At 49.2% G+C, this 15,669-nt stretch overlaps 2 protein-coding genes across 2 annotated transcripts in view; one reads left to right on the forward strand and one right to left on the reverse strand.

Moving 5' to 3' along the window:
• Window positions 1–5,731, forward strand: part of ankrd33ba (ankyrin repeat domain 33ba) — a 12,968-nt gene extending 7,237 nt beyond the window's left edge. The window contains 7 exon segments of the mRNA XM_067251752.1: window positions 1,716–1,845; window positions 2,039–2,179; window positions 2,937–3,078; window positions 3,365–3,563; window positions 4,208–4,372; window positions 4,375–4,488; window positions 4,490–5,731. Coding sequence (XP_067107853.1) covers window positions 1,716–1,845; window positions 2,039–2,179; window positions 2,937–3,078; window positions 3,365–3,563; window positions 4,208–4,372; window positions 4,375–4,488; window positions 4,490–4,750 — 1,152 coding nt within the window. The 3' untranslated portion in view covers window positions 4,751–5,731.
• Window positions 5,732–8,926: 3,195 nt separating this feature from the next.
• Window positions 8,927–15,421, reverse strand: dap (death-associated protein). Its single transcript, XM_067251883.1, has 4 exons — window positions 15,232–15,421; window positions 14,613–14,718; window positions 11,787–11,834; window positions 8,927–9,901 (listed from the first exon to the last, which is right to left on the reverse strand). Exons 1-4 carry the CDS (start codon window positions 15,284–15,286, stop codon window positions 9,784–9,786), a joined length of 327 nt encoding a protein of 108 aa, XP_067107984.1. The 5' UTR covers window positions 15,287–15,421; the 3' UTR covers window positions 8,927–9,783.
• Between the last annotated feature and the right edge of the window lie 248 nt (window positions 15,422–15,669).

The raw sequence follows: 15,669 nt of genomic DNA on the forward strand, positions 1-15,669 counted from the left end.
CTCACCCCTAACCCACACCCCCCACTCTCACCCCTAACCCACACGCCCCACTCTCACCCCTAACCCACACCCCCCACTCTCACCCCTAACCCACACGCCCCACTCTCACCCCTAACCCACACGCCCCACTCTCACCCCTAACCCACACCCCCCACTCTCACCCCTAACCCACACGCCCCACTCACATCCCTAACCCACACCCCCCACTCTCACCCCTAACCCACACCCCCCACTCTCACCCCTAACCCACACCCCCCACTCTCACCCCTAACCCACACCCCCCACTCTCACCCCCTAACCCACACCCCCCACTCTCACCCCTAACCCACACCCCCCACTCTCACCCCTAACCCACACGCCCCACTCACACCCCTAACCCACACCCCCCACTCTCACCCCTAACCCACACCCCCCACTCTCACCCCTAACCCACACCCCCCACTCTCACCCCTAACCCACACGCCCCCACTCTCACCCCTAACCCACACGCCCCACTCTCACCCCTAACCCACACCCCCCACTCTCACCCCTAACCCACACCCCCCACTCTCACCCCTAACCCACACCCCCCACTCTCTCCCCTAACCCACATGCCTGCTAGCGTCCGTCTGTCTGGGTGTTCTGCAAGGGTGTAGAAGCCTTTCCATGCTTCTAACAGAATGTGTGCCCTGGTCCTGACGTGTCAAAAGGCTAGCACTGCAAGTCCCACACTATGCTAACTATAGCACAACTATACAAAACCAGTGCTTTTCCAAAGGTTTGTGGAAATGAGCGGTCAGTAGATGAGGGGCACACAAAGACACTTATATCCACACACACACACACACACACACACACACACACACACACACACACACACACACACACACACACACACACACACACACACACACACACACACACACACACACACACACACACACACACACACACTCACTCACACACACACACTCACAGCACATCCACACGGCTCTTAGATATTGATATTTGGTTTAGTGTAAGGACCATTTTAAAGCAAGCAAACTGTCTATGTTTTGGAGTGTGCCTTGTGGATGAAGCAACTTTGGAGAAAAGAGAGAGATGGGGAGATTTAAACATTGGTAGTGGTACACATACACGTACCTTCAGCTGGTGTCATTCAGTCCTAACCTGAGAAGCAACTTCCTCCATTACCCCTCCCTCTCCTCTCCCCTCCCCCCCTCAGCCATCCCTGACGGTAAACCACAATTTGTTTTGGATAAGAAAGTGTGGGTCTTCCAGAAAGTCCTGCGATTTTCACATGAATTTCCAGACTGTGTACACATCACACACACGCACGCTTATGTTCTGAAAACAGTTCCAGTGATATGAGATCAGAAGTGTGTACAGTTACAAAAGACTTCTTGTTTATATGCTGGTATTAGTTTTGCACAGAAATCAAAGAACCCTTTGATTTCTAAATATGCACACGTACACACACGTACAAATGTTTTGCATAGACATCAGGGAGTGCTGGGAGTACTGTAGGCTTTCCCAACAAAGTTGAACTGGATCTCCCAGGGACTAAACCTGGGATGAAACTTAACCTCAGTTTGTGTGCCTGGGTTTCTTTTCACATAATCCTTTCATTCTAGTGCCAGGGCTGTCCAACAGCATGGGGCCTCTTGAACTGCGACCATACCTTTTAAAAGACTGCATGGTTCATCTGAAGTGTTTTGTCTCTCTGCGTCTCCCAGACAGGATTGATGGTGGCGTGTTACCAGGGCTACGTGGACGTGGTCATCGCTCTGTCTCAGTGTCCTCACCTGGATGTGAACTGGCAGGACCACGAGGGAAACACCGCCCTCATCACTGCCGCACAGGCAGGTAGGGATCGCACGCACACGCACACCGACACAAACAAGCACTCGTTTCTCAGTCCCGAGTTTCACAACACTCTCTCTGTTTTTCTTTCTCTTCCCTCTCTCTGTCCTTTCTCAACCGTCCCTCCCCCCCGCTCCCGCTCCCTCCCTCCGTCCCTCTCTCTACCTCCTCCATCCCTCCCTCCCTCCCTCTCCAGGACACATCATGATCAGTAACTACCTGCTGAACTACTTCTCTGGGTTGGACGTAGAGAGGAGGAACTGTCACGGCTTCACGGCTCTCATGAAGGCAGCCATGCAGGGGAGGGTGGAGTGCGTCCGCGCCCTGATGATGGCAGGTAGATACGGCCGCACTCGTATGCACCCTCACACATGTAGGCACAGGCCCCACATGAACACACGCGCCTACCACACCCACACACATACACCAAGTACACCGTCAGTACATTTACATGACATTTACATTTAGTCATTTAGCAGACGCTCTTATCCAGAGCGACTTAAGGCCGCAATATGCTTCCGCGTCTCCGTTTAACGGATGGGCGGCGCGCACGGATACGCACGGATACGGACGGATAGACTGCGTTTATGGTTCTCCGTAGGCTGTGGGTGCTGAAAACAATTCACCCCCAGAAGAGTAGGTGGCGCAACAGTTTTTTGGAAATCGTCGTGGAGTATTTATTTACCTCTCCGAGGGTTGACGGAGAGCTCGTAGAGGGGCGTTCCTCGGAGAAGAGGGCGTTCCCATGTGTCCGTTTTTCGAAAAATGCAGAAGCATATATAAGCCTTTACAGTAAGTACAGGGACATTCCCCCTGAGGCAAGTAGGGTGAAGTGCCTTGCCCAAAGGACACAATGTCATTTGCACAGCCGGAATCGAACCGGCAACCTTCTGATTACTAGCCCGATTCCCTAACCGCTCAGCCATCGGACACCCAACCATACACACACAGTGCTCGCGTGCACACACGACACCTACTGGGCTGTGCATCTGCCCCCCCCCCCCCCCCCCCCCCTTATCCTTTTCTCCTTCTGGCTCACGCTCCTCCTCCCCTCCTCTCTCAACACCCTCCTTACCCCCCCCCCCCCTTTTAAGGAGCGGACGCGTACGCCAGGGATTTCGGGAGGGGTCTGACCCCGAGGGAGTGGGCGTGGTTCACGGGCAGGTACGACACGGCGTGGGTGATGACGCGCCTGCAGACGCGGCCCTGCCCGCACCAGATGTGTGACGCCTACAGGTACAGACCCGCCCTCGCCCCCGACACGGCCGCACGCACGTTCACGTGACAATGTGACATTTTGGTCATTCAGACGGCGCTGAAAGAAAGTACATCGGAAAATCAAGAATTAGCAGTGCATAGTTCCAGTGTTTTGGTGGTGAGAGTCAAGGAAAGGCCAGTGTTTACTAGTCGGTAAATGCAGAGCACTAAACCAGGACAACTTCAGCGTGTGTGTGTGTGGGGGATGTTGTTTTTTATGATCTAGTTGTGACATCGCAGAGGACTGTTGTTGTTTTTGTTCTAGTCCAGAGTGGCCTCACCTCGCCGCCCTGGTGGCCAAAGCCAAGGAGCCGCGTGGTTGTCTCAAGCGTCTGTCCGACACGGTCCGCGGCGCTCTCAACTTCGCCAACGTCACCGAGCCCACGGAAGACGGCGTCCTCGACCACCTGGTCACCGTGACGACCGCCCTGGGGAGCCCCTTCGTGGCTGTGGCGTGTCGCACGGTATGACCGCTCGTCGGCTGTCGTCCATCGGTCTTGTCTCTCTCCCTCCGTTTGAGCCGTTGTGCACTGTCAGCAACACGGGTCAGATAGAGGCTGGCGTCTCACCTCCTTGCACACATCTTTGGGGTTTTCCTCCTCTTCATATCTGCTCCCCCTCCCCCTCCCCCTCCCCCTCCCCCTCCCCCTCCCTCTCCCTCTCCCTCTCCCTCTCCCTCCCAATGAGACAACACGGGAGGCTAGCATACAGCACTACACGGGTGCTTCAAAAACATCTCTCTCTCTCTCTCTCTCTCTCTCTCTCTCTCTCTCTCTCTCTCTCTCTCTCCTCTCTCTCTCTCTCTCTCTCTCTCTCTCTCTCTCTCTCTCTCTCTCTCTCTCTCTCTCTCTCTCTCTCTCTCCCTCCCTCCCTCCCTCCCTCCCTCCCTCCCTCCCTCCCTCCTCCCTCCCTCCCTCCCTCCCTCCCTCCCTCCCTCCCTCCCTCCCTCCCTCCCTCCCTCCCTCCCTCCCTCCTCCCTCCCTCCCTCTCTCTCTCTCTCTCTCTCTCTCTCTCTCTCTCTCTCTCTCTCTCTCTCTCTCTCTCTCTCTCTTTTTGTTGTTGTTGTGTGCCCTGTAATCCGTTGTAAGTCTCCCTGTCTGCTGTGCAGGTGTGCCCCGACAGCCCGCCGTGCGTGGGCAGACGCCGCCACGCCGTCCCTGAGATCCTCCGGCGCCAGCGTGCCAAGGAGCTCCACGCCCTCAACCCCGAGCGGATCGACCACCACCACAAACTCTTCCAGAACTCCCGCGTCACCCCTGCTGCCCAGGCCCCCTCGCGCCCCGCCGGGCCAGCCTGCAGGCGCAGTCCCTCAGCCCCAGCGCCTCCAACCCCAACCTGGGCCTCCTGGCAGCCAGCTCCTCCCAGGCCCTGCGTAGAACCAGCCTGCTGCCCCCTCAACATGGTGAGGCGGAGCAGCGTGCGCCCGGGCCTGTCCGTGCCCAAGGTGCGGATCTGCAAGGCGCCCACGCCCACCTACGAGCCGGAGCGGGTGAGGAGGAAGAGCAGCGCCAAGGAGGGGAACCACCTGCTCCAGATCCCCAAGTGGAGGTACAAGGAGCTGAAGGAGGAGAGGAAGAAAGCCGAAGAGGCGGAGCGGAGGAGGCTGGAGGCCGCCACCAAGAAACACCTGGCTGCCGGGAAGAGGAAATGACATCACGAGGAAGCACAAGGAAAGAGGTGACCAGGACATAGGACTAGAGGGTCTTTGATACTTGAAACGCTCATTCGATAACTTATTTTTTGGTATTTATTCCCGTTGATTTTGTTCTTGCTCTCGTTTTCATAAATGTGCTTTATTTTGTACTGCTTATGATTCAGGGGATCAGAAAGATGTTTTTGGATACAATCCGTCGTCTTGATCAAGGAACCCTGTTTGGTGACCTGCCTTCCTGTTGGTTTACACTCCAGTTTGAGAGTGTGGAGGGTAGATTTCCAGGACAAGGGTGGAAAGCCTGTCCTGTATTGACTCTGAGGTTAAAAACACAAACAATCACTGAGAAGTGAACAGAAACAGATATACCTGTATCGAACTCTAACACTCGTAAAATAGTCGATCAAAAAGCATGTTGAATTGAATTAATGTGCTTGGGGTTCTGTCTTTAAAACAAGAACTGAACACTCCTGTATGTCATATTGACTGAAAGTGAAAGATAAGCTTAAAGACTAGTAACTTTTACCTGAGCAATAACTATTGTTTTTATTTTGTATCTCGCTTTAATATTATAATAGCAGCTATTTTCTCCGCATTTTTTTAAGAGCAATCGTATGAATGTATTTTGCAACTAGAATGTACCTAATCAGGCATTTTTTTTAGATACGAAGATGGCTTTTATTTTCTACTACAATATATTTTATTTTGACACTTAAAATGTGAAATGTATTTTTCTTAATTAAAAATTAATTCCAATGCTACACACTGTTGTAATCATACACTATATCTACTGTTGGATTTTGGGAGACAACTGGAATTATATTCTAACTGTTTATGTTATTACTGTAATGTCATAACTGTACATACTAGCTGTACGTTATAACTGTTTACATTATGATGTTATAACTCTTTACGGTACAGCTCAGTGGGATTCTACTATGGCGTTAATAAATATTGTAAAACGGCTTGTTTTACTTTGGATATTTTGCCTTGTGGTTATTATACGTTCATACAGTATTCCATTTATGTTGATACTCTCTTTGTGATGTAGTTTGCCAGTGATACAGCAGTATCGTTGCGTAACTAACGTTTGCTTAGTCATTATTATTACAACACTTTATAAGACGCTGTCATCGAAAATGACATCCAGTAAGGGGGATTTGAACTAGAAAACGCTTGATCTGCAGTCAAATACTCTTAACTACTGAGATACACCCTCCTCCACGTCGGTGCAAATGCAATCCCGTAAAAAGTGAATGTCATTATGAAGCTGGAAAACGAGCCGTGCTAATTCAGCTATCTGGGTGTTAAGATAAAGACTTAAGCTACCAGGCCAGCTTAATTTCCCTTTCAGCTTGGATTTTAATACAAAACAATGAGGGTTACAACCCAAAAAAACTGCCACAAGGTTAAAACAGAGCAACTGGGAATGCACTGATATAGCGTGATCAATTTTTTCACAAGAACACAATTTCATGGTTCTAACCCCCTAGGACGGACGGCTTAAGATGTGTGTCTAATAGCCACGGTGATGAGTGTTCATACTGGTCACCCAAAGTAGCGCTAGGCCAAATCATTCTAGTAAATAACTCTGTTGGCTATATGCAGTAACATTCAAGAGAGAACACTGACCACAGGAAGGAATTTTCAGTCCTGGAAATGAGTGGTTCCCACTCATCCTTCTCTCTGACGAATCATAAACTGGTTTACAAATATGCTTTCTCAAATGTACGATTTTGACACTTGATTGATGTGCTCAAGGATGCTTTAAACAATTGATTTGCAAAACTGTCACGTGAGAAAGCCTACTTGAATGTGCCATCTCTTGTGACTTTGGCAACCCTTAGCCGCACATTTAATCATTTCAGGTTGCATATGAAATATGACTTTATAAAATGCTCTTTGTTGAATACTTTTATTCTATCATCTTTTGTTCCCTTTCCCACGGGGAATTGTTTGGGCTGTACCACAAAACTAACATCCATCATGGTGATGAAAGATACAGACCAAGAGCCAGGAATCCATCAACAGATGACACCGCCGTTTTAACAAGAACCACTTCCCTGGTTTGGTGTACTTTACCGTAACAAACTGTTGCAGGTCCGCTCCAGCCGAGCCACAGCTCTCTGTTCTTATCAGGACTGAGCAGGCGTAATATAAGGCCAGCGAAGCCACACATCCATCAGATAATATCTAGGTCACAGTTTATCTGAGCAGCTGCTGCCTGCGATTGTCACCTGCGATTATAAACTGCCGAGCTAGGTCAGCGTTTCTCCTCCAATCCGAAACAAATCTGGAGCGCGCAGAAGGGTTGCTCCTTTGGTTATCCACGGTCCATGTGTTCTCCTAGGATTGGTGGGGTTATGATTTTAGGGGACGGTAAACTGATCGCAGATATGAGTTGAGAGGTTATACCTTATACCTGCCCCAAGGATGGAGCTGATAGATCTGTGACTAGTGCACTCTTCTGGTCGTGAGAGGTACTGCAGATCTGAATGGGGTCAGTCCCGCAACTATATCATGGTAACTATATTTCTAGGAATCTCTCCTCAGGACTTGGCTGGAATTGCAGGGGAGGTTCTAAACCATTTCAACTGCGATGGCCATGCTGGGGCCTGTTGTACTGTTATAGGATCAGGTACATTAAATAGTATTGTTGTCATACAGTTCTCTTCACTGGGGGGCCACAATGGGGTCCAAGCTTGTTGCTGGCCTCCCCTGGCCCTCCTTGCCCAGAACCACCGCCCACGTCAGTGGAGTTTTTGTCGAAAGCCTGTTAGACCAGTGTATCTAGCAGTTAACCTAAAGTGTTAATCTCTCTCCCTTTCAAGATCTTTTAGAGCAGAGAACAGTGACCAAGTAGCAAGCTGAGACAGATAAGATAATAGTAGACCTTAGAAATACCCACAACTGAAATGACCGGCCTCAACTGGTTAGAGCTACTTTGTGCGTGCTGAGAACCACACACCAGAACAGCTGTTGGGTGCACCTAATTAGCGGTCCCTGGCTCAAGCAGACGCTAACGCTAACTGGCAGAACACCTGGCCATGAAGGCTAAAGAAGCTAACAAACTGGCACAGTACCAAAATGGCTGGCGAATGTGGGAAAGTGGTCAGAAAGGCCTATCATTTAAGTGTTTGTCTGCTCTTTTGAAAAAGCCGAAGGCCTACCGAAAGTATGGTTTAGATTTGACAAACATAAACTGTGTGAAGAGATTAGTAGAGTCAACTTCTGTTTGTTATTAAACCCCTGTGGCAAATACATGTGCATAACTGAACTAAACAATCCAGTTTTTTTCAGACAATTATTTGATGGTCCTGGCTCGTAATAAAGAATTATTATTTATTTTAAAAAATATATGCGCAGGGGCTGGTTCAGTAAAAGATTTGGGGGCATATAGTCCTACTCTTTAATGTCTTTTCATTGAATTTGGCAAATTATTCAAGGAATCCAATAACTAAAAGTTACAATACATAAGATTTTTCCAGTAGAAAAATTACTTCTGTTCCCTATAAAATAGTTGCGTAAGCCACTGAGACCCTCTGAGAGTTCACACCACAGACAGCTCAGTGCCCATAGAATGTCCACTTCACATTTTGGGAGGGGCCGTTACTTTCCAGACAATTGAGTTCCAGCAGTTCTGCTCTAACCAATCGCCTTAGGCAAAGCGGGATTTCCTCCTTGGTTTATTTTAAGAAACCACTGTCTCAATAAAACTCGAGCTGGAGGAAAGAGCAGAAGTTCCGACAAGAATTGCAGGCGCTGTTTCAAATTTTCTAAAATATTGTTGTATGATCTAGTGCAGCTTATATTTGATGATTTTTTTTATCACATCACCTTCTGCAGACTTAAGGGACTGTGCTGCAGTCCCATTAAGTTCCATTTAGTGAGTTTTGCCTCCAATGCTAGTGAGCAATAGCACACCTGGTTTTCTGAGCTAATGTAAACTGACAGAACACCTGGACACAGATGGAGGTACTGTCAGATTCCAATGCAAACACCTGGCAGTGTGGAGAGGTAAAGACAAGCTTAAGATGGAGCAGCTAGCTACAAATCACACTACTGCTCAAACTCTGAAGAAATCCCAAAACAACAATATTTGTCTGTGGATTGTACTTTCTCCATCCATCCATCCATCCATCCATCCTGAAAGACCACAACATGGATAGCAGTGACTTCATGATAAATCTTTATTTATAATGACAACCACACCTAATGCCTAAGTCCACTCACTGACTACAATTTGTACAATTCTCTCAAGAACACTTGAGGGAGACAAAAAATAAACATATGGTTTTCTTTTTCAACTTTATTAAATAAACATAGGAAATTACTCCTTCTTGGCATTGCTTTGTCTTTCTAGGAACCCTGAACTTTAGTGTTGAAATTGAACGACACTTGAGTAATGGTTAAAGGGGAATGGAGGTGTGTACATGTGGGGTCCACCTCCTTCCTAAGGGATCACAAGGAATGCTTCACAGGATTACCCCCATAACCTGAGCACTTGCGGTGATTGGTTGGATGGCTGAATCATTGATTAATGCCATTCTGTCATTGGCTTATTCTTGGTCTCTGCTCCACAATGATTACAAACAGTTGGGGAACACCAACCTCAGCAATAAACTCGAAACAAGACAACTATTGGTAGATTGCATCTTCAATCCTGACAAGTCCCCTCATTGGTTAGTTGCAAGGGTATAAACAAAGTTGGTTGATTGGTTCCAGTGGCCGGCGAGGAAAGTCTTGGCTAAAAGGCTGGAGCTTACGCTCATCACTGACAAGTGATTGGTTGTTGGGTTGGTCGGTAGGCTGCTGTGATAGGTCGGCTGCTGTGGTCCGATTAGGTGAGTTGAAATGGCTCAGGATAAAAGTTGCCCGAATGCACAGATCTAGGATCGGTTTACCCTCCCTAAAACCTCCACAAATCTATCAGGGGCTAGACAAACACGTAGGTGAACTCAGATCTGTGTCTAGGGGCAACTAGAACGCGGTCTGTTGAAAGTAGCCTAGCAGTTAACCTAGGGGGGGCTGGCTCACTTGCGGGGCTGGTGGATATGCTGGGTGAGGTGGTGGGAGGCAGGCAGCTTGGAGATGGAGGCCTGGGGCTTCTGGTGGGCCACCTGGGCAGCTGCTGGTGTGAAGTCCTTATCCCCCTGAAGACACACACACACACACACACACAGGGCACGCTTTAGGGTCTACTCAGTTGTGTATGTATCATGGGTTGGTGTTTCCACTGACAGATAAATGTGCACTCACACCGTCTTCATTATCTTGCTTTTCCCTCCCTTCTAATGTCTACTCTCCCTGCCCTCCGATTCCCCATCCTCTGTTGTTCCTTTACCTCTCTCACTCGCTCTCTCACTCTCTCACCTTCTCTCTCTCCCCCTCTCTCACTCTCTCCTCCTTTCTCCCCCTCACTCTCTCTCTCTCTCCCCCTCTCTCACTCTCTCCTCTCTCCCCCTTCTCTCCCCTCCTCTCACTCTCTCCTCCTTTCTCCCCCTCACTCTCTCTCTCTCTCTCCCCCTCTCTCACTCTCTCCCCCTCTCTCTCCCCTCCTCTCACTCTCTCACTCTCTCCCCTCCTCCCCTCCTCCCCCTCTCCCTGCCTCTCTTGACATAGTGGGTGTTGTTAGAAGAGGGGCCAGATTAGTTGAAACTGATGTGGATCCCAGCTTCATTGGCTGAGTCACCAAGCTTAACTCCTTAGGAACAGCCCACACAGCACTGTGCTTGCATGCGCGTACACACACACGCACACGCAAATGACCATTGTTGTGTGAGACTATAGATAGCCTATATTATGTCCTCTCTTGAACAAAATAATTGCTGGGAATGCTGTTGTGATTTGTAGTTATCCGACAGTGACTTGGAGATCGGGCCCAATGTATACGTTGAATTCATAAAAAGAGTTAGTATTCATATTTTCAGTTGGGAAGCCAGATGGAAATGTTATGTAACCACTATTTAAACCTCTGGATGGACATGGACACACACACAGCGGATTAAGGTCAAAGGAGGATGTGGTGAGTGCATGAGGTTCAGGGAGCAGTAAGAGGACTGTGTGTGTTTGTGTGACGGGCAAGAGAGTCATTTGTAGGACAGCAGTTCGACGGACTGCTAATTCCTGAGTGGAATTTGGATCCGTTTGACCCTGATCATCAAGCTCCTTACATTTATGTAATTACCTCATCTCACCAGGGCTCATGTGACCAGACAGCTACCCGACAGCGGAGAGCTAGCTCGCTGCCATCCAAGCACTCGCTTGGTTTCTGGAGAGCAGAGCCTGCCAACACTGTTGTACAACAATCACTGAATCCACAAACCAAAGCCCTGGCAGTGACCAGCAAATACAGCACTCATATTCCCGTGGATTTGAACTCACTGGGACCCCCCCCCCCCTCCCCCCCAAAAATAAATAAAAATAATAATAAAAATAATAATAATAATAATCAGAGCACTATAATTGCCTCACTGCCAGTTTCTGTGTGGGTGTGTGCTGGGTTGAGCTGCTGCACGGGGGGGGGGGGGGGGGGGGGGGGGGGGGGGGGAGGGGGGGGGGAGAGAAGGTGGGGGGTAGATTAGATGAGGCCGTTCCAGGGTTGGGGGATGAGGGGGGGGGGGGGGGACAGATAAGAGTTGTAAAGTGGGGATCTTGCCATGTTGCTGGTATCCCGACAATCTCCCTGGCTCAGACCGACGGTGTGTGAGTGCAGCTCAAACACACTGCCAGGGGGCGTGCACCGGCCGCTCTGACCTGCTCAAGGACACACCGCGGTCACCCTGCCACACACACACACACACACGCACGCACGCACGCACGCCAGGGCGCGTGCAGCCAGATTCTTCCTGCTGGTGCCACCTCCCTGGGCGTTTCTCTCCCACCTTCACTACACCCGCTTTGTTCTACGGCCACTCTCTAAATCACCCCCCCCCCCTATACACACACACACACATCCCAGTAGACTCGGCTTTCCAGTTGTGGTTGATGATGAATATGTGAATGTATGTGGGTGTGTGGGGGGGCGGGGGGGTTACCCTTGGTGACCACTCCTGACACGACCACGGTGGTGGGCTTCGGTGGACTGCGAACGAAACACAGAGAGGGAGACATGATGAACATGGGGCTGCTCTAGTACACAAGCACTTCATATCAGAATTACACTTGAAATACACACACACACACACACACTTCATGGTTGTGTGCCTCTCTGAGTGTGTGCCTGTTTACACATACCGTGTGTGTGTGTGTGTGTGTGTGCGAGCCTGTGTGTAGCATGGAGAGAGCAACACACTCCCTGGCTTGCTCTGGGAGTTTGGACTTGCTGGCAGTGCCACCATGTCTCTGCACACAGGAAGAGCCCACAGCCCCTCAGGCCTGCCACCCTGCTAAATGACCCTCATTCATCCAGCTACTGCAGCCAGCCCTGGGGGAGGAGGGGTGTGTGTGTGTGTGTGTGTGCGTGTGTGGGCTGAAGGATGGATGGTGGAAGGAGAAATGGAAAAGAGAGTTGGGGAAGGGGGCCATGAAGGGGTAAGGGGGGGGGCATGTCTTCAGAGAGAGGGGGGTGAAGGAGGGGGGGGGGGTAGGGGCTCAACCTCAGCGGAGGGTTGGGGGGGGGGGGGGGGGTGAGGAGGAGGAACAGTGCACAGGACGCCTGGCTGACCTTGTGAAGTGAAACGCGCCTGCCGTCTGATTGCACGGGGCCGTAGCCGGGGCCGTGGACAAACGCCGCTCGCCCCGACAACGCTGACACAGAGGCGGGCGCCGACGCCCTCAAAGGGACCCTCCCAGAAACACACGCGTCACTTCGAACCCATCTACCATCTACTACCAACACACGTCCAGCGGCGACAAGCCCGTTTCCGAGCAGAGAGCAGGAAACGCGCACATCTTTTCACAGGGAGAGCCAGACCCCTGATGGACAGACACTCTGCTTAATGAGCAGGCTAGCTAATCTAGGATTACCAGCTTTCTACAGCCCAGCTCCAGCACTGCACGTCAGAGTCATGGAGAGTGCAGCACACAACCGAGAGATGGAGAGGGAGAGAGACAGAGAGTACAACTGAAGAGTTGTACTCTCTGTCAAAAAAGAGGGGGGGAGTACAGCACAAACAAAGGCAGGCGGGAGAGGGGGAGAATGCAGAGTGATGGAGAAGATGAAGGGAGAAGAAACACATGACAGACAGGGTGGTTTCGTGGGAGTGATCAGCTGCAGTGTCAGGTGCGTCCTGCAGGGGGCTGTAGAGAGTCAGCTAGACTTTGGTCTCCTTCTCTCTTTCTAGCTATGCAGAGAGATAGAGGGGGAAAGGGACATAGGTGAGGAGGGGAGGGCTAATGGAAGACTCCTTGCACAGCCTTCTGGGTAGCGGGATTTACATAAGATGACTCTAAAATGGTTTCACAATCTCCAGACTCGAGTATGCATGGACTTGAAGCAAGAAAAAGTAGCAACTTGGTGTTCGGCAGACCCCTTCAGGCTTACGGATCTGCATGAGGGCCAATTCCAGGGCATGACTGAACACAGCTACGCCCCGCTAACTAACCAAGCATGTGGTTACCATGGCAACCCCCCACACACGCACCCTCCCTCCGTTCCCTTTGCTGCTTCCTTCCTATTTAAGCTATTTGGTAATATGGTGTGTGTTTGTGTGTGCACAGGACTTTCCTTCATCCATTTTTTTCCTTGCATCACCTTTGTCTGTCCGTCTCCCTCCTCCCTCTTTCTCTCTCTCTTTCTTTCGTTCACAGTTATCCCTCCATCTCTCCAGTCTGGATTGTGTGAGGCAGGTGCTCCCCTGACTACAACGCTCGACTGCTTGCTGCAAATGTGCAATTTACCCAGCAGCCACCTGTTAGCTGTCTATCACCAGAGGGAGGACGAGAGAGAGAGAGAGAAAAAAAAGAGAGAGAGAGAGAGAGAGAGAGAGAGAGAGAGAGAGAGAGAGAGAGAAAGAGAGAGAGATTTACTGATGCAATGACGTTCAACTTACTAAAAGTTAAGATTTATTCTAAAAACACACACACACACACACACAGATAAAGGGACAGAGCCAAGACACAACTCAAGATTTAGCATCAGTAGATGCTAGAGTAGAATCCTGCAGAATTTTAAGCAGGCACTTCCAAAGCCATCTCTCTCCTATCTCCTCAGAGAGGAGCCCAAGCAGAATCAATGTGTGACTTCAGCCCAGAGCCACTCTAAACACATGCAGTTCAATCCTGGCATGTTGCAGGTAAGGTTACGCCCCTGGCTGTCGTCCAAAGTCTCTATCCAAAAATATTTAAATCTCAAAAAAAGTGTCTCTCTGACTTTTTATTATTATTATTTTGCCGTAGTATACGTGAAATTCGTATTCAACAAAAGTGTTTGTCTATCACATGATAGAAAATGTTCTTTGGTTATGGGCCCACAAACAGCATAAAACATACTCTCGTAACAGATCAATAAATCATATACAATTACATCAAAGGAAATAAAATATGCTGGACTTTGAACTACGTCGCTGCTTTAAAAAACACAGATCCCATCAGCATTCCTGTCAGATAAATGAAATATGTTTAACTACTTTATACAGCAGTGGCTGTACAAGGTAGAAGCTGTGTGTTAACAATCTGTCAGAACACACACGCTGGTGTGAATCTGCAGACACACGCCTTTCAAAACCTCTGAAGCATGCGGGCGCATGCGTGCGTGTCTGAGTGTGTGCAGTGTGCACGTGTGTGTGATCTGCCTTATGCTTAAGAGAGCAAGACCAGTATGGCAACTTCCACTGGATGAAATTAAGGTGAACATTCATGTTATGTAACGTTATATGGTATTTCCAAAGGTTAGAAAGTGTTTATGTGTGTGTGGCATTACCTGCTGCTCTCAAATTCTTCATCATCCTTGTCCTTCTCCTGGGGTACTTCAGGAGGGGGAGCCGCCCCCTGATGTTTCTGGACTATTCTCATCCCCCCTGCCTTTACTGAGAAACACACAGTATAATGTAAGCTTTCAACACTACAACATAACATTTCAGGCTTATTAAGCAGGCTGTAGGCCTACGTTAGCAATGTGTCGCAACGCTGCGCCACAGCTACTGTAGCCAGTCCATTAGATTAGAATTCTCGGGTTTTGTACACGTAGCTTAACGCGTTATCGGATTTCAAAAACTTGACACTGGGCCAATTATTATTAAACCAGTGGCCTGAAGATACAATCTATCCAATTATGTACATGCAGCTGTATTTACAATGTTTCACACCATAGGCTATGTGTATTAAAATGAGAAGCGCATATTTGCAACGCTATCGCATGGGACAACTGCTGAACAGCCCTAAAGATGTTACCTTACCCATGTCACTGACATTGAATATAACAGTAAAAGTCGAAATGTGCGTAGGCTACATTTGTGAAACGACGTGTTATGATTCATGGAAAAACGAGGCGTGCATTTGTGGTGTAAAAAACAAACAAAAAAACAAAGCAACATCTATACCTGCAGGAAGATGCCCGCCTTTGGTTTCGACCTTCTCTTTCGGCGGCGAGGACATGGCTAGTCTAACAAATGTTTTGTAAATGCGTAAAAGCACAGGACTTTCTTTCTGTGTCAAAATGTTGGTTAGACTTCAGTCGAGATCGTCAACGTGGCTTTTCCTGAACCATTGTTTGGCAACGGTGCGTGATGACGACAGGGAAAACCTAGAGCAAATAGGAACGCCAAGTGTAACTGACGTTGCTCGGTTGGGCTACGGATCGGGAATGGTGTCACGGGGAAAAGAACTCACTTGGAGAATCATATAGAGACAATTTCATACTGTGACTAAATGTGCACAGTGTCTGTTTTAGAAGGGGGGGGCAGAAATGTCACACGGAATAGCTTTGTAATAGTGAAAATGTCTACTCTAGACTTACCTAAATTCACATATTCACGTAT

Source organism: Osmerus mordax, chromosome 15 (assembly GCF_038355195.1).
Source record: "Osmerus mordax isolate fOsmMor3 chromosome 15, fOsmMor3.pri, whole genome shotgun sequence".
In the NCBI taxonomy this organism is placed as follows: Eukaryota; Metazoa; Chordata; class Actinopteri; order Osmeriformes; family Osmeridae; genus Osmerus; species Osmerus mordax.

Excerpts from the sequence above, each read along its gene's own strand:
- dap (XM_067251883.1), bottom strand. The coding sequence starts at position 15,286 with ATGTCCTCGCCGCCGAAAGAGAAGGTCGAAACCAAAGGCGGGCATCTT. Across the intron at positions 14,719-15,231 it reads AGGCGGGCATCTTCCTGCAG|TAAAGGCAGGGGGGATGAGA; the intron begins GTATAGATGTTG and ends TGTGTTTCTCAG. Across the intron at positions 11,835-14,612 it reads GAAGAATTTGAGAGCAGCAG|TCCACCGAAGCCCACCACCG; the intron begins GTAATGCCACAC and ends TTTCGTTCGCAG.